General features: G+C 38.7%; 1 protein-coding gene across 1 annotated transcript in view; it reads right to left on the bottom strand.

Moving 5' to 3' along the window:
• Positions 1–3,456: 3,456 nt before the first annotated feature.
• Positions 3,457–21,703, bottom strand: part of DCHS2 (dachsous cadherin-related 2) — a 79,496-nt gene continuing 61,249 nt past the window's right edge. Inside the window, 7 exon segments of the mRNA XM_072863398.1 lie at positions 3,457–6,086; positions 7,566–7,704; positions 10,555–10,841; positions 12,366–12,496; positions 15,381–15,532; positions 17,002–17,213; positions 20,721–20,831. Coding sequence (XP_072719499.1) covers positions 3,457–6,086; positions 7,566–7,704; positions 10,555–10,841; positions 12,366–12,496; positions 15,381–15,532; positions 17,002–17,213; positions 20,721–20,831 — 3,662 coding nt within the window.

Genomic DNA, 21,703 nt, shown 5'->3' with positions numbered 1-21,703 from the left:
GTTTCCTCTCTGCAAGGATTCCCCATTGCCCTTCACTCCCAGGGGCCGGTTTTCAAGGAGAGATGTAGTCAGCACGCATTGGGAGGAGGTCTAATCTTGATGGCCCTGCATGCCTACGATGGTCAACTGGATTGCCAATTAGCCTTTGACTTCATGAGCTGCAGAAGTATAAAACCATACGGGCACAATCATCAGTCTGGTGCTAGCTGATGTTTTAGTAGCATGTTTTGTCAGGGCAGCATTTTTTGGCTTACAGGTCTCCTAAAGAAAAGAGCTAAACATAGTTCTTCAGGACACTACATGTCAGTTGACGAAAACAAGTGACATACAGCACAGAGAACTGATGGCAACCAAATAGAAATGATAGTAGGAATCCGCAGTGCAACAGACTTAGCAACAACGGTTCATTTTTATTGGAACTATTTTTATCTAAAACTGCTTTAGGAACAATTCCTGTCTTCAGCCGAAGATAAAATACAAACTAAATATGGACTTGTGTAGGTAACTAGTGTTTTTAGTATCATTTTAGAAAAGAGGTATATATATATTTATAATCTGTAAGTGATGGATTCCCTAAAAATATGATGGTTTTTCTTCTTTGCACAGGAATCTGCTTGAACGTCAATTTAATGATTACTACTGGTAGATGGAATTTTGATATCCATTTGGTAGTGATTTACACCAGTGTTTTCAAGGCTGCCAACAAGCAAATCCAGAAGGCAGGCAGCCAAAATTCCAGAAGAGACAACTGTCTTTTATTTTATAGCTTATGCATTTTGAGCTTAATATGATTTTCCACTAACAAGTTCTGTACCTTCTCCAGAGTGCTAAAACTGGTGTGCAGAATTGCAAAGTAACACAGCCTCTTCGAGGCAAGCTAATATTAAACTCATGGTAAATTATAGAAGTTATACTGTTTACTTAGGGAAAAAAACAGTAAGGTTAAAAGAACTACACATGATTTATTGCAGACACTTGTTTCAATGGTCACATTTTTAAGCCTTACTATATATGAAATAACAGCTAAGTGTTGTTTCCCGTTTGATACAGAATGAGCAAATACATAAAAGACAAGGAAAAGATTGCTGTAACACTTAAGAGAACAAAGTATGCATTGGTTATCTCATCTCGTGCACTTGATAAATAGGATGCAAGTCGTATCTTTTCAGAAAGGCATCAAAACCAAGCTGCATTTGAAGGAGCAAAAAGGGCACAAACAGAAACAGGGTTTTCTCACTTTTCAAGCAGAACTATAGGAAGGGGGCACACATTAGCATGGTGAGGTCCAAATCTTGTGCTAAATACGACTGAATGCTTTCTAATGATTTCTAATGCTAATAGTATTCCATCTGCAACAGCAGTATCAGTGAAGAAAAAGCTACTTATCCATTAGCCTAGACTCTATACATGAAACGAGGCTCTAGCTACCACTTTATATCCATCCATGTGAAAGATAATCACAGTTTTGCTGTGTAAAGCTTTTATTCTTCCACCGATCACCCATTGGAAAGATGACGCCTATCAGGACAGCATGTGCTCATTACTCCTCAGAGCAGTAGCTGCCACTTGACCATGACCACCTGAAACTGAAATCGGATTAGCTATATTGTTGACTATATAGAAAAAGTAGTTCTGTGTGCCTCCTGAAACTATAACTGCACAGAACTGAACACCACAAAGAACACCTCTCATTCTATTAGAAATTACTTTACAAGTTAAGACATGTAAGTCAAAACCGAACAGGCTGTAGATAGCATAATGTTAACAGGTGGAGAATAATACTCATTCTGAAATAATGGCCTTAAACTGATGCTCCACATTCAGGTATGAACTGGGAATGACTCCTCCTCTTTGCTTTCCTCTTCCTGGCACAGGTTTTTGTCTGACTATAAAACTTATCATCCTGTCTCCTTTCTTAGTAACATTTGTCTATCCCAATGAATTCCTAAGCTATGTCTCGTTTCATACTCCACAGCAGTACAAAGATAAATTCCTAAGCTACGTCTTGTTTCATACTCCACGGCAGTACAAAGAACAAATGCCAGCTTTAAAAGAAGCACTCTTGCATAGCAGCATGGATCCTCTTGCATGATAGCACAGTGAGGTGTAGCCTTAGAAACAGGATCTTATTCAAAGACAGGTTATGAGCCCACAGGCTGCAAATCTTGATATGCGTGACCAAGGAAATGACAAAAGCCACTCCACGCATGATGCTGATCCCACAAGATCACTCAATCTAACCACACCGTATGCTTTTCCTCTACCTGTTATGACCTGTACAATATATACCTCTGTACACATACAACTTGTAACAGATGCCCGAGCACCAATTAGACCCTTCCCTATAGCCCAGTTTTAATACACATGATGCAAAAGACTTTTAAATATACAGTGAAGAGAAACCAGAGTTACTCTAGATGTATTTTCTGTGTATTTTATTGATCCGATACAATATACAAGCATACACAGCAGTATAGGCATGTGTATGTGTCTGGATATACATACATACACAAAATGCCATATGTATGATACATACAACGAACAAGGCCAGATTACCTGGTCTTGCAGAGATATGCCCAGTAAGGACCAAAGTCGAGGGTGGAGGCATACAAGCCCTTCAGAACTGTAACACTGTCCATCCCTACAGCTGCCTGGGGACCAGGACAGCTTCTGTAATAGGACAGAAAGACAATAGGTATCTATTTTAGATCTAGTAACAGAGAAGATGGTTGCTTTTATCTTACCACTGGTTATTCTGTTTTCCAAGGGTGATCCGTTATTATTCAGATAATCATGACTCGTTGGCTTTACACCAGGAGACAAACGAAAGGTGCACAGAAACTGCTAAGTGGGCTTCCACAGCACACAGATAGCTAATAAAGCCTGCCGGGGAGCCATGGCAGATAATGAAACTGCACCAGGCCCAACAGGTTGTTGGGACCAAGGGGCTGAGATGTGGGAAGTCTGGGCAAACACTCGAGAAAGAGCTCAACAGGAACCCTTGCTTTATTCTTTGCCCACGCCCAAACCTGCCATACTTACACATTCCACTAGTACCCTCTTCTAATACTGCCACAGAAGCGGTCAGAACCCACCAGTATTATAATAAAGCTTTTCCACAGTAAAGAATTACTACCATTTATTTGTTATTGACATATTTTATGAGAAAAACAGTAAAATCGGTCAAGTTGGTTATCAGGCACCTGGCTGTGTGATTTACATAGGAAACCACAGTTGTCGGGAGCTGTAAGAGGAGAAGCCTCATGGCCTTACAGTGTATCCTGGGAAGAACAAAATGGATAGTTACCAGGTCTGTGGCTATTTCAACTTTTCCAGCTCATGAAAACAGAAAGAATAGTAGTGATACAGCTCTGACAGGCATATTTTGCTTGTTAAACAATAATAAAATACATTTTAAGCCATATTTTTTACCATAAACTACTGTCAGTTAATAACCTAGACCTGAATTTCTTCCTCTGTTGCAAGTTCATGGCTTGGATCAATAAGACATGTTCCTATCATTCTCCCATCAGACATTACTGGAGAAGCAGTAGGCGTTTGCAAGGTAAGTAAAGAGAGAGAAGGAGAAAAACTGGGGGTCATGGTTGGTGGAGGGTACCCAAGGTCATGGATAAGTGGAGAACGAGGGTATTTTTTAAATGCTTGCCCTGATATTATATTTGGCATTCGTGGTGGCACTGTCCTTATGCCAGGCTGAGCTACTGATGTTATCAAGGGAGGAGGGAAAACAAGAGATTTCTTCTCCTTAGGGAAGCTATGAATGTGTACGCTTTCATCTTTCAGTTTTGCAATATCATTAAACACTGAGGCAAGAGGTTGAAACCTGGGTTCCCAGCTGAGCACATAATCCCAGTTATAACCACCTCTGAGATCCTCATCAGAGGTGCCAAGAGTTGCAAGCGAATCATACCCAGCGTCCTGCCTATCTGACATCAAGACATATTCTCTTGTGAGGTCTGTCATTACATCTTTCTCTTTTATTCCAATTTTCTTAAGTGTTTGAGACAACATTTTGTTATGTGCATAGGCTGTGTCACAGGCTTCTTCTCCGCTTTCTCCTTTAAGGGCCTGCATGCTCTCCATGCTTTGCATGGTAGCCATGACATCCATTTCTCCAGACTGGCAGGAGAGCTGATCAGACTCTCTTGGGATCCCCGAATCTGGCACCCGTGAGCCACGCTCGCTCAGCGCTGAGCCGGCACTCTTTCTGCAAGGATGTTCATTGATCCTTTTGATTTCCTCGTCCTCTGCAGTTTCTCCTATGGCAGAACCGCGGCCACTGGAGTCTGAATGCCTGCAGGGGACACCACCATCCTTCCCTTCTCTGATACCTGCTAAGCTCAGCCACTCTGCTATGGCACCCATGGGAAGCATACTGCTCTCAGTACTTTGGACTTTCTGGCAGTCCTTATCTTCGCTGGCTGAATTCGCATCAGTAGCTGAGGAGAATACTGCTTCTTTTTTCACGCAAGAGTTCATCAGATCTTTCCGCTTATGTCTCAGAATAAGCACAATAAGACTGACCGCAAGCAGTAGGAACACTATCGAGGAGACCGAAATGCTAATGGTCAGGCTGTATGCTGACACCGTGGGATAACTCTCAGGAGAATTGGAAACATTTACCAAAACAGTGCATACTGTGAACTTTGATTCAATTTTGGGGCTATGAGCTCTTACCAACAATTCCAGGGTGTCATCATTCCTTTTGCTGCCATTTTTCTTTCTGTGAACAGTCTGAGACAAATAAATACCACCACTGGTTTGATTCACAGAAAAGAATGGAGAAGTTTTTAGCAGGGAGTAATGAACAACTCCGTCCAGTCCACCATCGCTGTCTGATGCTGTCACTCTGCCAAGCAACTGGCCTGCTTCGTTCTTCTCAGGGAGGTTAAAGAAATACTGATCTTGTGTAAACACTGGGTCAAATTCATCTCTCCCCTCAATATCTACCTGAACTGTAACGGTGGCCAGTGAGTCACCTTTGTCTTTTGCTTGGATTATGAGACAGTACCTATTCTGACTTTCGTAGTCAAACATTTGCTTTGTATGAATATCTCCTGTCAGAGGATCAATGAAGAACATGTCGTGGTCTCTAGGAGCTTCACGATGAGCCAAACACGAAGACTGGATGGAGTACGTCAGGTGGCCATAGGAGCCTTTATCAAAATCCAGTGCATTAACAGTGCACACAAAAGAAAAGGTAGGCAGATTTTCACCAACAATGCAGCTCAGGCTGGGAAACAAAAACAGTGGGGCATAATCATTGTCATCTAGGACGCTAACAAGAACAACAGAAAAAGCCACATTTTTTACATCAGCTCCTCCATCTGTGGCTTGGATGATCAAAGTGAATTTCATGGTATCCTCATAATCCAGCTTTTTCATCAAATCCACTGATCCCGTTTTCCCATCCAAGCGAAAATGTCCCCTGTCATTTCCAGAGATCATAGCATAAGTGATCTCTGCGTTAGTGCCTGTATCGCAGTCATTTGCTGAAACTTCAGTGATGTGACTACCTACAGGGATGCTTTCTTTGACATGAATATGGTACTCCGGGCTGCTGAATACTGGAGGATTATCATTAACATCCAGTACAGTTATTAGCACAGTAGCAGTTGAATTCAAGGAGGGCGTTCCACGATCAGAGGCAAGGAGGACCAAACAGTGAGAAGAAGCCGTCTCCCTGTCGAGAATATTGCTCAACACAAGATTGCCAACAAGCTTGTACGATGTTTCTGACTCCACGACACTTGTTTCCACAGAGAATAAATTGTCAGAATTCCCATCAATAATAGAGTATTCAACATATGTGTTTTCATGTGTCCAATCATAGTCGATGGCTGAAAACGTGAGGATACTTTCTCCAACTGAAGCATCCTCGCTCACGCTGAGATTGTACAGCACCCTTGTGAACTGAGGGGCGTAGGTATTTACATCTTCTATGTGCACCTCTACAGAGGTAACTGCACTCAGAGCGGGACTGCCACTGTCCGTGGCTTCTATCAGGAGCTGGATAATGGGAATCTTTTCCAGCTGTGTCACTGGTCCTGTAGCAAACACTGAACCTGAAAATAAAACAGAATTAATAAAAACCCCCACTCACTAAGGCAAGTAAATGTGATTCCAAAAGCTGAATCTAATCGGTCATATTTGAAAATTACTCAAATGTAATGGCTGCACACCCCGAAGCAACTCTAAGAAATCACAGCTAATGCTGCAAAGCCTACCCACAATGATGCAGTATCAAATACACATACTGCATTTAGACTAGCAAAAATTTATCTTCCTCATAACAGGCTGAACATGCCAACTGCAGAAAATAAGAGACAAAATAAAGCTAAGGAAATATAGGCTCCTTATTAGAGGTGGCTATGCTGTGCAAGTTCATTACTGAAGGTCGTTAGTTCTGTTTTGCTTGCAATCCAATAACACCATTATAGGCATGTTTGTTATTTAGATAGGTTTGCCAGTAAGTTATATAAACATGTTTCATTCAAATTGCTTATCTAAACATGAGGGTTGGACTAGATGATCTTTAAAGGTCCCTTCCAACCCAAACCATTCTGGCTCTATGTTCATAAGCCATCTACTTCTACTTCACTTTTCACGGTGTATAGCTAAGCACCACAGAGACAACACTGTGACAATTTTCTGACCACAGTTAAAAACAACCATTAGACAAAGATAAAGACAGGTTGGTGAATACAGAGTAACAAATGGGTAAAACAGAAAACAGCTTTAACTGGCTGAGACATTCGTATTTTCAGTGTTTGTATTACCATCACCCAACAAACACTGCATTCAAAAATTCACCTCATGTAAACACCTGGGAACAGCAAATACGTGATAAGAACTTGCACACTGAACAATAGTTGCATATCACTTTTGCAGTATCTAGTAATCTCTGAAGCTGATATTACCAAAAATCATATGTACACATGCATACAGACACACACACACAGTTTTCTACCTCCCAGAGTGTTACAACATTAGGCCAGAAAATTTAAAAAGGTAAATCTCTTAACTATTGAGGAAAATTATGTACTGTGGAGAGAACGTTCTCAATTTAGAAAACCTTTAAATTCCATTTAGGATTATAGGATAACATAAGCTCTCTAAAGAAGCAATCTTAAAAACATACTGCCCAAGCTGTAGAGAAGCTCCGTTATGATAGGTTCAACTTATACTGAAAAATAGTAAGTATGAACCTAAATTGAATAAAACTTAATACATGAGCTGAAATGTTATGAAACAATGCAAAACATGCAGCAACTTTTCTATTAAATCACGTCAGAGGAAGAGCACCTATAGGATGTTGTGACTAGCTGCCTCGTGCATGGTTCAGGGACAAACTGAGAACTCCGGTCTTTGATGCTATCAGTTCTTCAGCAATAATGGCAGATTTAGCCAAAACATACAGTGGACTTTAGTCACCAAAGATTTCCAGAACTCAAGTGATCACTAGCAACAGGTGAGGAAGTGCAATATGACTCTTCAATTTACACTGAAAAAGCTGAAATAATAAACCATGCTTACAGACTCACCATTCTTATGATCAATGGCAAATCCCTCAGAGGAAGAGAGCATTTTGTAGGAAATCATTCCATTATGCTCCGAATCCCTGTCCACAGCAGAGACTGTCAGAACACTGGCATCCATAGAAATGAGCTCTGGCAAGCTCACCTGACATATAAAGCAAAATTACAGTTTTGATAGAGCTTAATAAAAGATTTTGAACATTAAAAATATGTTTTCCTTCATTTGATCTTATTAGAAAAACACAAACACAGTTCCCAGCTTTGGAAAAAGTTTCACTTACCCATTTTCTTCTGGGACAAAATTATAAAGAGTTGAGATATTGAAAATGATGCATACAATACAGCCCAAATTTGTACTAAACTTTAAACAGTAGTAAAATCCATCTAGTTCTAGTTCATTATGACAATGAATTCAGTGAATCACTGAATCTCTTTTTTCAGTAGTACACTAATGGAAGGAATACCTACAACAGACTGCAACTAAAATTGGCTTTTCTCCCTGCTTTCAGAAACACCTTGATTTTCGTACATGGAATACAGTCTGCAGTCCCTGTCTGGAGTACATGATTGACCATTAAAAAAAACAACACATGTACCCTGAAAATGCCAGCACCAGAGCACTTAATCATCACTGGATTATTCCTAGAATTTAGTTTTTTAAAATGCTCCCTTTTTTCTTCATATAATCTAGGAAATCAAGAAAGTCCTTTCCCTTCTTAAGAGCTTCCATTATTTGAAGTCCAGATACAGTATTTTTGTGACCAAAGTTTCCTTCCACCTTATAAATCCAATTTCAACTGAACAGTATGATACAGCAGCTTTGTCATAACTTCAAGTGTTAGTTGAAATCATTTTAACAGAGGGATTATATGTATATAATAGCCATATATATATATGAAACTATGTATGAAAAGTATAAATATGAAAACACTTGAAAGGACAATAAAAGGGTAAAAGTTACACAATGATGAATAGGGAATTACACATATCATTGAACAGAAAGAAGCAATGTATCTTACTGTACAAGCAACCCATCAAAACATCAGGATTGTGGAGAAAGAAGCTCAGCTGTTTACGTTAGCATAGTCAATAGAGCTACACTGTTTTGCATCAGTTAATAACCCTGCCTGTAATGTCTGCTCCGATCTACAAAAAAATTCCTAGCCCTTGCATAAGCAAATACTTGCCTAAACTGTTCTCCAAAATCAGACATGTATGAGTGTTGAGGAAAACTTAAGGCAAGGTCTAAAACTCACTTGAGCATTAATAGTGCATATTTTTTTTTCAGAATTTAAACTTATGTGTTTAAGTGAGCAATTTAGACAAATCCTGACAACTCAGGCACCTGAAAGTTTCACAGGTGCCTACAGTCTGTCCCATGGTTATCTAAGTGACTAAGCTGTTGTGCCTGCACATGCTTAGAGGTTGAAATTTCTTTACTAAGCCGAATGTTTAGACTTATTTCTTGACTAAATCTGTCTGAGATTTCTAAATGAAGCATTATTAAATCCAAGTCTTCTGTGATGCCTCGTATTTTTGGCTCTGAGCACATCCACCACACACAAAAAGCACCAAGGCAAGCAAACAGCTCAGCTCACAGGACTGCAGAATGGCTGAGGCTGGCAGGCACCTCTGGAGGTCATCTTGTCCAACCCTTGCTCAGAGCAGGGTCACCTAGAGCAGGGTGCCCATGACTGTGTATAGCTGAGTTTTGAATATCTCCAGGGATGGAGACTCTACAACCTCTCTGAGCAACCTGTGCCAGTACTCAGTCACTGTTAGAGTTTAAAAAAAAAGTTTTTCCTGGTGTTTAAACAGAATTTCCTGTATTTCTGTTTGTGCCCACTGCCTCTTGCCCTGTCACTGGACACCACAGAGGAGAGTCTGGCTCTGTCTTCTTTACTCCTCCCACCAGTATTTACACACATTGGTAAGATCCTCCCTGAGCCTTCTCTTCTCCAGGCTGAATGATCCATGCTCTAGGCTCTCTTGGGCCTCAGCCGAAGCCCCACAGCCTAGCCCCACACAAACAAGTCCTAAGGAAACAACTCCTCTGGCAGCCTCACCTGTCCCATGGCAGCCTTATTGCAGCCTTACTGCAGCCTAACTTCACCTGGAGCTCCAGACTTTCTCTCTCTCCCATCCCTAACTATAACTCCAAGCCATTACAGGTGCTGAGCCTTAGCCCAAGCCCCACAGCCTCAGGGCTGATGAAGTCAGGGCAAAACCCTTTTAGCAGCCTACCCTTGAGAGGTTGGGTAAGCTCCCTCCAACTCCTTTAATCATCTTAGTGGCCCATAGTTGTCCATAGTCACTAAAACAGCTTTGTTTCAAAACATTGTTGGACAACTTGACTTCTACAATAGTCTAGCAGTTCAAATGCTTGTCCAGAAGTCCAAAAGCTGAGCTCTGTACCCTCCTTAGTCTAGTAGGGGATGTTGGGGAGGCCTAAACTCATATCCCTCACTCCCTAGATGAGTGCCATTGCTATAAGACAGGGTTACACATTACAAACTATATGTGCATAACCTACCACAGGGGCATTTGCTACACCTCTGTTGAGTGGTGTAACTGAAAATGAGGAAATTCATGCCATAGTAACGGGCCCAGAATAAATGTACCAACTTGTTTACCATTCTCTCATAAGAAGTAAGTTCTGAACACTGGACCCTGCTCCCCAGACTGGTTTGGATTATATCCAGTAACTCCTAGCGATGAATGCATGGTGTACAGAGTACAGGTAGCATTCACACCACCTTCCTTCTGCACGAACATGAAAACTGAACAATTCCCTCAGTCCTTTTAGCAGAATTCCTAGGAAGGGGCTGGGGTTTCCCAGAAGAGCTCTGCTCTGTTTCTGCTCAATAGTTTGCAAAGACCTTCCTTCTCAGTGCTCAAATGCATTTTTAAGACAAATATAAACAAGCACTCCTACTATTTATCATCGTATACGGAAAGACATCACATGTTTGTTGTCCATTTGTCACGTTCCCACCTGATACGAATCCTGAGTAAACACTGGTGGGTTATCGTTGATGTCCAAAACAAGGATGGTGAGTTCTGCTTCTGTTTGATGTACAGAATCTGAAACTACGATTCTCAGCTTATACACAGCAGTTTCTTCAAAATCTAATGGTTCCACCACGGTGACTACACCAGTGTGTTGATCGATGGCAAATTTCATTCCAGGACTATTATCATAAATAAAATCAAACTGAAGTGCTGGCCTGGAGTCCGCATCACTTGCTGACACCTGAGTCACTATAAAACCAGGCAGGGCATCTGAAACAATAATTTTCAGAATAAGTCATAGCTAAAAGATGATTTACAATTTCTGAAGATTTTGCCAATTTTGTAATATTGAATCTTAGATATATGTAATCTTTCTGGTTTAGCTTTTGGTGTATTTTGACTTTGTGTTTTAGAATAAGAGCAATGTCCAGAAAGGCTATGGATTTCTTCAAATGCATCTGCTTTATTCCAATTTTAATTTGGGTTTTCTTTAGACTTTCCCAGATTCAGTGTAGCCATAACTGTTTCTTCACCAGCAACAGGAACTTCCATGGTTTTCTACATGCATTTAGGTGACATGAATTTATTGAACAGTGTCAAACTTCCACAAGAATATTTAACTGAGGCATCAGAGTCCCCTGGTCTTTGTAGAGCCAGTGACTGCAATTCTGAAGCTTTTTGAGAGGAGGAGAAGGCCACTAGAGAGACACAGAGACATGAGACATCCAGCCAGACCTACGTGGCACAAAAATCTTAAGAGCTCAAGGTATATTACTATGTGATTGAGGAACTGGATACAGATAGGTTTTGTCATGTGCCAAATTGACAGTACCAGGCATTGCAAACTGAACCTATCAGTGATCATCTAACAAAGCCTGGAGCTAACAAACTAAACCATTCCCCATTTGCATGCCTGGGGCATTAAGCCTCAAGCTTAATGTGATGTCCTAAAGCAAATGTTCTTAAATAGAATGCAAAAACCTAAATAAGTAGCCAGTAGTTTACAACTGCTGTGCATCCATGACTCCCGTACTTGTCATTACCAGTGGGAGCTAAATTTAGGAAACGCTAAAAAAATATCACTAGAAACACAGCCTTGATATCTTTTGTTAACAGGAGTACTGGAATTTCAGCACCTAAATTTTTATAAATGTTCGGCTGTATATCTTAATGCATCACATATATGATGCCCATATTTGAAAATGCTGGGCTTAAGATTCAAGGTCTGCAAATGTTGAGCTTATGTCACACAATATACCAGACGTGTGGTGGGATGAGAACTCAGGAGGTCCTGGGTCCTCCTCTTCATGATCATGAACTGGATCAAGTTATAGAGCATTTTAAAGCTTCATTCAAATTTACAGAAATTATTTCTTTCATCACAATTAAGTTAATAAAGTCCCATTTCTAGAAATGCTGGTTTTAACACCAAGTATTTTTATTGGAGAAAAGCAGAAATTGAAGACATCTGAAGAATATGACACTGCAGTCCAAATGAACAGATTACAGATGTCTGTCTGTAGAGTTTGTTTTCCTCTTTCTGAATTGCCTATGGTTTTGCTCCAAATTATTCTTAAAGACTTAAGAATATGAATAAATGTCTCTGAATGTCTCTAAATGTCTCAAGATTAAGAATAATGCCTCTGAGAACAAAAGTAGATCACAATTTACTTTTATATTTCAGTATTAATACGATCCATTATCCTTTTTACTAGAGTGGCTTTGGTTACAAAAGCACTATTGTTGTTTGACGAACCCAGTCTTAATAAAACTTAGTTGTACTATCACACTTACTTTCTGGGACCTCCACTTCACCTAGTGGTTGGACAACTGGAGTGTTGTCATTAACATCTAACACTTGTATCCTCACAATACTTGTAGCAGAAAGCCTGGGATTTCCTTTATCAGCAGCTTGTACAACCAACCTACAATTAAGGGAAGAAGTAATTGCCATTATTGGTCAGAAATCACAGAGTTATCCACCAATATTATAAGCAGGGGAAAAATTACAAATGAAAAGATTAGCCCTTTCTGCTCCTCATTGCAACTCTTAAATTCCACCTTTCTTTCTGTAAGGTTGACTGTCTGGAGTTCTGTTTTTTGTGTCTTGTAGGACACAATGTCCAGGAGATTCTAGGTGGCAAAAACGTAACAAAATCATACAAAGAAAAGGAAGTATTCATCTGTATTCATTTCACCCAATTTCATACCAAATGTAGGTGGTTAAACACGCTAGCAAGACTCTTTCAAATAAGACACACTTCTCCAGCTGGTAATTCAGAGCAAGAATCAAAACTTAAGTACTAAATAATCCTTTGGAGGAACTTGACTCTCCTCATTGTTTATAAAGGGACAACAGGAATGTGAAAATTGGGTAATATGAAAACATCCAAAGTAATATTCATCCAAAATGTCTGCAGAGATACAGAATAGGCCCCCTATTATATTATAGATGTAAGTGATAAAGTGAAAAACCTGAATACATGCACCATTTGACAGTGGCAAAGCTCCCACTGATTTTAGTGGGACCTGAATCTCACTGTCAGATTAAGAGAGTTTGCCTGTATGCTTCCATTTTACACCTGCATAAGGATAGGTGGTAGATTCTGTTAACAACCTTTTGATTTCCAGAAACAATGTAGCAAACAAAATGGTAAGCAATGACCTGACAAACATGAATAAAAGGATGTTTACTCTCTGTGGGAACTAGCTTCTGAACAATAAAGAGCAAATGTTTATTGTAAGCAAAGATTATTTGGAAGACTTCACCCCTCCCCAGTATTAAAAATTATCGAGAAAGGAATTCAAAATTAAATCTAATTCAACAGGTGCTCTAAAACAAGGAACAGACAAATAAAAGAAAACATCGAGCTATGTGAAAGGATATAAAAGTCAGAGCCTGGCATCCCAATTAAATGTTTTGTGTATTAACAATTGTTTGCATGTTGCATCATATTTTCTGGGTCTCCCTGCAGATCTTCTGAATGCTTTATTTCTCCCTCTTTCTTCTAAGTCACAGTTTCTGTTTAAAGTGTCAAATAGATATTACTTCCTAAATGTTCACACGACAATAAGGAATACCAAGGCTGTAACTCAAGCTGTGGATTGCAGCACTTCCATTCCTGAACCACACCAGCTCTGGTCTGGGTGTTCTTGTGGTTTCTGATGACGATAGAACACATAACTTGAATTGCAGGCTACTATTCAATCGGTGACCATGTATAATTCCATATAGAAAGTGTATTTTTTCTAGAATGAATATTGGTAAGGTATACATATGGAAATATTTTACTAAAAATAATCACTTTCTAAAGTTTCAGGAAAAAACTCTCATAAAAACATCTCAGCCAAGGCATTAAAATTAAGGTTCTGTCAACACTTTCATTATAACTCCTATTATAAAGGACTTAGAACTTCTGGGGCTTAAAATGTTCAATTTAGATAAAATAAACAATTCCTTGCAAATTTGAAAGAACCAATGGTAACAATTTGAAATTAAACAGGAAAACAGTTTTGAAAGCTTCTTTTGCTATTTGCTTTTCACCTAACAATGTACAGATTAATAACATATTAATAAAGAGAAGGAATATGAAGCTTCAGATTCCTCAAACAAACTGTCAATTCAAAATGCTAAATTCCAACATAAATACTGAAATAAATCAGGCTACCAGTTAAAGACAGATATGAGAATTATTATGCTTACATGTTCAATGCTTCATCAACAGTAAACATCCTTCCTTTGAAGGATTTATTCCAGGCATTCTTTTACAGTGCTAGTTACAAATAAAATGTATTATGCTATTTAAATGACTAAAAATCAGAACTGATGTTTTTGATTCAGTGAAAAACAAACTCCAAATGAAGTGTTCTGTATATTAAGTTAAAACAAAGTATTTCCTTTAGGACACTATTATCAAATTACACTGATATTTTAAAAAAAAATCATATTCTGTTGATCTTTTTGATGTGGTTTTCTAGAAGTTATTTTGGTTCATAAGAATTCTGATTGGATATTTAAAACTTTGAAGCCCCAAAGGATAGGAAAACTTACAAATACTTTAACTGATGCCACAACCATATGGGAAAAAAACCCAGGTAATTTCTACTGACACATACACAGAAATCTACTTTTTGTAGAGACTGCAGTACATAAAAAGGATGTATTAATGAATCCACATAGTCTTATTTTCTCTTCAAGGCATGATTTATTTGCTTTCTAATTCCAATTATGGCATGACCTGAAAAGAAAAATTGTCATGTCCACGTGACCGTATTTACTCACAGTTTCTTAGAAAACAGGAAAAAACTAATACGTAGTACAAGACAGTTTATAGATTGAAACAGCTTACAGAAGCATCTTTATCAGATTATGGAGAAGAAAATTTGAACTATATTCTAATTAAAGAACAGAACATGTCCCTATTTCTTGGATTTGGTTTGAGTGCTTTCTCCGTGTCTTTATGTATTTATAAAAAATGGTTCCAGAGAGGGAATGGCTGTACAGTTCTTAATAAACTAAAATCTAGGAACTGTCATCATTCCTATAGCGAATCATCATGCTTGCTTATATCAGTAAGTGGTGCCACTGATTAAACAAGACTATACTTCTTCCCCTAAATTTGAGAAGTACGCAAGAATCCATGGTACAAATGGGCAGCTTTAGTGCTGTTCTCAATGCTATCTGGCTTGCACCCAGGCTCTGTGGGTAATGGATATCAACAGAAAACTATAAAATATGTAACATAAGCAATCTCAAGTTAAAGTGAACAAGAAAAAGAATACATTTTTATAAGAACCTTGCATACAAACCTGTAAGATGAAGTGCTTTCATGATCTAGGACTGTATTAGTTGCTAAAATCCCTCGTGCTGAATCAATTAGAAATGTTGCATTTTCATTACCAGATAAAATTGAGTATTCAGTTTCTCCATTCAGCCCACTGTCAAGGTCAGTTGCAAATATCTGTTTGGGAGCAAATGGCAGAATGCGATTTCAGAAAGAAAAACCTTATACTACAGTCACCTATTTCTGGTTACTTTCCTTTCGACTGCACAGATTTAAGTGAATAATCATATTGGTCCCCAACAGGAGTGTCATGTGAGGTCACAAAATCTGCTCATGAATTGCAATAGGATGCACATGAATTCTTTCCCTGAGTAATCTGAAATTCAGCTACATAAAGCACTAGGGCTGAATGTAATCATTTTACACTGCTTATATTACTATAAGGTTGCTGTTAGAATGCTGTCTCTGTTTAGTGCATAAAAATGCACTTTCTCAGGGGTCCAGGACTGGCCCTTAAAGTCTTACTGCTATACAAACAGACAAAGGATAAAATAATTAAATTCTTAGGTTTTCAGAACTTTCATAGAATAGTTCATTAATTACTTTTTAAAATACGAACAAGAAAATGTCAAAAGGGCAGAGGCAAGAATAAATAACATTCAACAGCAGTGAACAGGTTTCTCAAAGACTCCTCTGACTCTTCAAAGGGTCATCTTTGTATTTTTCTGGTTGCTGAACAAGCATTATAATGAGTACGGGATCCAACCCATAGCAGAGGCAACCAGTCAGATTGAATAAAGGAAACATAATAGAATGTATTCTGTCATAAAATTTTGACTACACATCTGGGTTGACTGCCTTTTGATTTTTCTTCGTTCCTGGACATATGTTTCTCTAAATACAATGTCCATCAGTTTCTAATCACTTTGCCCTGGAGGCATTTGTAGCTTTCCATTTATTTATTCTCTAGAGGAGGAATATCTTTAGTACCTAACATGACCCTCACTGTGACCTGACTTGCAATGCAAGAACATGTACTGAGGAAATTATGCGTTCTTCTAGTCCAACTAATGTCTTCTTTTGCTCTAATGTGGCCAGCTGGAAACACTTTCGGAGAATGGATCCATTCAGAGGAAGAAGTGTTTGCACATTTAAATTGAGACAAGCTGCTCTTTAGGCATCAGATTTTAAATTGAACACTTGGGTTTGACTCTACTAGTCTGATGAGTTGAAAGTATTCTTTTTATTGCTATAGCCCTTTCAGTAGATGCATTAATGCAAGACCCAGCCTATATTGTAACCAGAACCACAGCTTTGAATGGTATTTTTCAACTACTTGAAGAGAGAAACAGAAATTTTTAAAAAAAAAAAAAAGAATTTAAAGTCCAGCTGCACAACTATTAAGAAGATAAAGAATTCTCTTTCAACTTAACAAACCTGAATGAAAGATCTGAAATATAGTCTAGAAAAAAGTCATTGAATATTTTAGATATTCAAGCAAAGTAGTAGCAACACCAAGAACCCCACTCTCAGTTTTTAAGAGACAGTGGTCCAGAAGAGACCTAGCAGGATTGTAGTCACGAACAGATCAACCAAACTTCTTTTTAACTACAGCACTGGGCTTGGAAAGATATATTTCCACTTACCTGTATGATGTCTGTTTTAGGACTTTGGCCTTCCCATACGGATGCTTTGTAACAGCTTTGCTCAAATTTAGGTACATTGTCATTCACATCTTGTATCAAAACTGTCACTCCACAGAGTGCTGAATTCAAGCCATTTTCAGCCAAAACTGAAAGATGTATTTTATTCTTAACTTCATAATCAAGAAACTTTGGCTCTTTTACTGTGATTGCACCTGGTTTATTAAAATAAAAATTAAAAAAAATATCGAGTTGCAACATATGTATTCAGGAAAAAACACCCACAAATGCCAGTTATGAAGTCCCTAACATATATGGTCTCCTTCATTGAACATGACAGAATTCAGCAAGCTCCCCACCATGTCCTTCCTCTACCTATCACCCCCCACATGCTAGTTACTGTACAAATCTTGGACAGCTAAGTTTTCACCGGTCAACCACCACATTGGCAATTTCCTAAAACAAAGCTGATTTACTTGTAGAGGGATAGAGAGGAAGAAAGCGGCTGCATGACATGTGCTCCTTGACATATGAGAGTGAGCCAGCTGCGCCTGAAGAGACTCTTGGCCCTCATCTGACAGTGGCTACATCTAGCCCTCCATCTATATCCAAATCAGGCAATAGCTGTATCAATTTCTGTATCTGACTAATATACAGGTAAAACACTGACTCCTTCTGATGCAGTGAGCCCGCCCTCAACTGTTATTCTATCAAAAATAATCAGTGAAAATTATTGAGACTACAACCACAACTAGACATCTCCACATTAAACCTAAAATGTCCTTGGAAATCTGTGGCCATTGTTTCAATGTTCTAGGTATGTACTGGTTTTGGCTGGGATGGAGTTAATTTTCTTCACAGTAGCTAGTATGGGGCTATGTTTTGGATTTGTGCTGGAAACAGTGTTGATAGTTCAGGGATGTTTTAGTTCCTGCTGAGCAGGGCTGACACAGAGTCAAGGCCTCTTCTGCTTCTCACCCCACCCCACCAGCGAGGAGGCTGGGGGGGCACAAGAAGCTGGGAGGGGACACGGCTGGGACAGCTGACCCCGACTGACCAAAGGGATATCCCGCACCATATGGTGTCATGCTCAGCATACAGAGCTGGGGGGAGAAGAAGGAAGAGGGGGACGTTCAGAGTGATGGCGTTTGTCTTCCCAAGTACCCGTTACGCGTGATGGAGCCCTGCTTTCCTGGGGATGGCTGAACACCTGCCTGCCCATGGGAAGGAGTGAATGAATTCCTTGCTTTGCTGTGCTTGGGTGCGCGGCTTTTGCTTTACCTATTAAACTGTCTTTATCTCAACCCATGCGTTTTCTCACTTTTATTGTTCCGATTCTCTCCCCCATCCCACCAGAGGGGACTGAGCGAGAGGCTGGGTGGGGCTTAGTTGCTGGCTGGGGTTAAACCACGAAAAGGTAATACAGTAATATACTCAAAACTCTTCATTACATTTAAACATCAAACATAGTTCATTTGTATGTTAATTTCATTAGAATTCAAATTCAGTTTTGCATGGTTTTTTTCAGTAATGATGCCATGAATATCTATATCCCAAACCTGTGATAGCATAAGAACCCATATACTGTGGCTATCCAAGCTAGTACTTTTTAGTTTTTATTTTCCAAGATAAGCAGCAATGACTGGCTATTGCTTATGGATCTGTACAGTGTTCAAGAATTGCGTCTTGAATATAAAGATTTCATAGCTGTCAGGTGGTCTCTCTTCAGCACAACACTTAAAAATTATCACATTCTGTATATAGAAAAAGCAAAATAGACAGTGGCAGAAGGAATAGACTTCAAGGTGACAGAAAGTAACTGAAAGACTCTAGTGTAGAGTGGAGCAAATAATCAATTTGAAGTACACCACCTAGAAGGAACAATTGAAAGAACCAGAGTTGCTCATTCTAGAGAAGCATATGCAAAGAATACAAATATGTCTTCAAATATGTAAAGAATAGCTTTTTTGCCTTTGTCTTATGTCTATTGTTACTAGGTTAAGAAGTAATAAGTTTAAATTGTTTCAACACACATTCAGATAAATATGAATAAAAACTTTCCAACACTCAAGACTTGTACAGACTATTGAGAGGGTTTGCAGAACCGCTACCACTGCAGGTTTTTAAGAACATGACAGAAAAACTTCTGTCAGATTTAGGCACAGCTGATTCCCTTTCTGTGTCAGAGGACAGACTGGTTCATGTCTTTGGGTCACTTCCTACTATACTTTATATAATTATACAATATAATAAATCCCCCTAGAATGGGAGAAAGTCTTCTGCAAAATGGGGTTAATTAACATCAGTGCTTGAAAAGACAAGTAGAGCAGACCTTTGGCTGTTTAGAATACCTAAGATAGAAAGGGCATCGATATAGCTCAAAATACTTCTGCTGTAGAAACAATGGGTAGAGAGTTACTGATATCAAAATTAATGCTGAGGTAAGAACTGCTTTTTAAAAGTCCTGAAAGGCTGCACTTCGATTAACGTTTCCTAAGAAACAGAAGAAAGGTTTCAGAAGAAAGGAAACAAAAGAAACCACAATGGTTCAAGTATCTCAAAAGAAGACTTGTGACATCCACTGCTATAGAAATTCCACTACTGTTTGTGAAGACAGTGCTTTTGGGACTCTTAAAAACGTCATGCAACCGTTTTTCAGACTGGCTTGATAAAAAAAAGGAAAATCCCATTTGATTTTTTTTTTTTTTGTAGGTGATATCGGAGAAGATTCACTTTCTTGGGGATAAACTTGTCTGGCTCTAAGATGTTCTTTAAGAAAAATCTTTCTAGATTAATTTCAATGGAATAAGAAGGACTTGAAAACCAAGTCTATGCACTTTAAGTGCCCCTCACCTAAACAAAACAAAATAATTTTAACTGTCCATCAGCATCAAACATGATAGCTTTACAGGAGTACAGCACTTGATGCCTGGAGACATCAGAATAATCAGTGATTAAAGCCTCCAGGAACTCAGGGAGAAAGCCATTTGTTAAGAGTATAACCTATTCACACTATTTCTGAGGAAAATGGCTTACACTGTCTGTGCCATCCCAGAAAGACTCCAGCTATTCAGAAAGCAAACCCTTTTGTTGCAGACATTTAGGAGCCAAGAGGCAACCAGAGTAGCTATGCTCTCTTACGCGCCTTAGACAAGAACATGTAAATGCACATGGGGAACGCGCCGCTCTCCTGCCATCAGAAGTTCCTGACTGAAGAGCAGGTGAAAGCAGACCTGCTGCAGAACGCAAATCCAATTGCCAAAAAAATAAACAAACGTAACTCTCAGACTTGTCAAGGTTTGCCTGAAACAAAGAGCGTTAAACTCAACAAGGGTCTAATGCTTCCTACATTAGGAGTGTTTTGAAGGATTATGTTTATTGAGTTTTTGGGCAACTTTATGATGAGAAACAAGATGGAGTCTCAGCTTGGATCACAAAGCAGTAGTTTATCAACTCCCAACACCTGGCGATCATTAGTTAATCAGAACTGAGCATTTTAAACAGGTATACTGGTGTTCAATTTCTTTCCACATCAAGTTTACAATAGTGCAGGTCTCTCCACATACCTGGTTTTACTAATGATTTATTCATGGTAACAGCAGAGTAATACTCTAAGATACCTACCCCTTGTTCTTGTGGCAGGAACTTGCTATATTTTAGAGACCATGCTCTTTAAGCTACACACGGACACTTGAAATAAATATATACTTAGGAAAATGTACCTGTAATGGGATGTATGGAGAATATGCTTTCCTTGTCACTGAAGATACTGTATTCTATGTTTTCTCCTGTAAATTTGCGTTCATAAGCTTCTACAGTTAGAAGTGATGTACCTATGGAAGTAATGAGACATTTTCATCATGTTCACTTTAGAAGGCTTTATTCTAATTTTATATTACTGTGATTAATAGCAAATGCACAGCCAAACACCTATGTACTAGGCTAGGTGCTTATTCATGAACTAAAATAGTAGACAATAAACACTCCTCCTCCATGACTTTCACTGCATTACAACTTCATAGGCAAGGCTCTGTCTATCTCTCCTTGCCCAGTAAATTACTCATCTGAACACAACCTCATCACCTGCCTAAATAAAATGATGAGTTTTAACTTTTCCTAACTGCAAACTCCCATATACCACTGGAATCACCTCTTACCTGAAGTCGTAGGTATTCCTTTTATTCAGGTTATGCTGTCTTTGGTCATTTAAATCTCACCTTTTAATGAATTCTTTTAAGGAAAATAGTCCTTTTTTTGTGCATCATAGGAATGCATGTTACCATCACCATAAAGAGTTTATTTTTCCTTCATTTATCTTAATTCAATTTGGATTTTTGAACAATATTTTAAATTAAATATTCTTAAAAATTTTAATTAGCCATCTTCTGACAGAGAGAATGAAAAGATGAAACTACATGCATAGCTATGTGACGATTCAAGTAGAATCCAAATTCAATGAGAAGAGCAATGATTTAATATAGAATACAAGAGACATGAAATAAAAATCCTGTTTGAAATAGGATTAGAGGAAAAATGTGGAACTGAATACATTATCCTGCTCAGAATCATCACATTTAACAAAAATGTAGCAAGTTTAAAAAGCATTATCGAGATTTCCAAATAATTATTCTTTTCAAGTGAGTTATGAAATTGTTTAGTACATATGGCAATTAATTTTAATGAATTTTAATTATTTAATTGTAAT

This window comes from Ciconia boyciana, chromosome 5 (assembly GCF_034638445.1).
Source record: "Ciconia boyciana chromosome 5, ASM3463844v1, whole genome shotgun sequence".
Taxonomy (NCBI): domain Eukaryota; kingdom Metazoa; phylum Chordata; class Aves; order Ciconiiformes; family Ciconiidae; genus Ciconia; species Ciconia boyciana.
The sequence above is the reverse complement of the archived record's forward strand: the minus strand, read 5'-3'. Positions and strand labels throughout refer to the sequence as shown.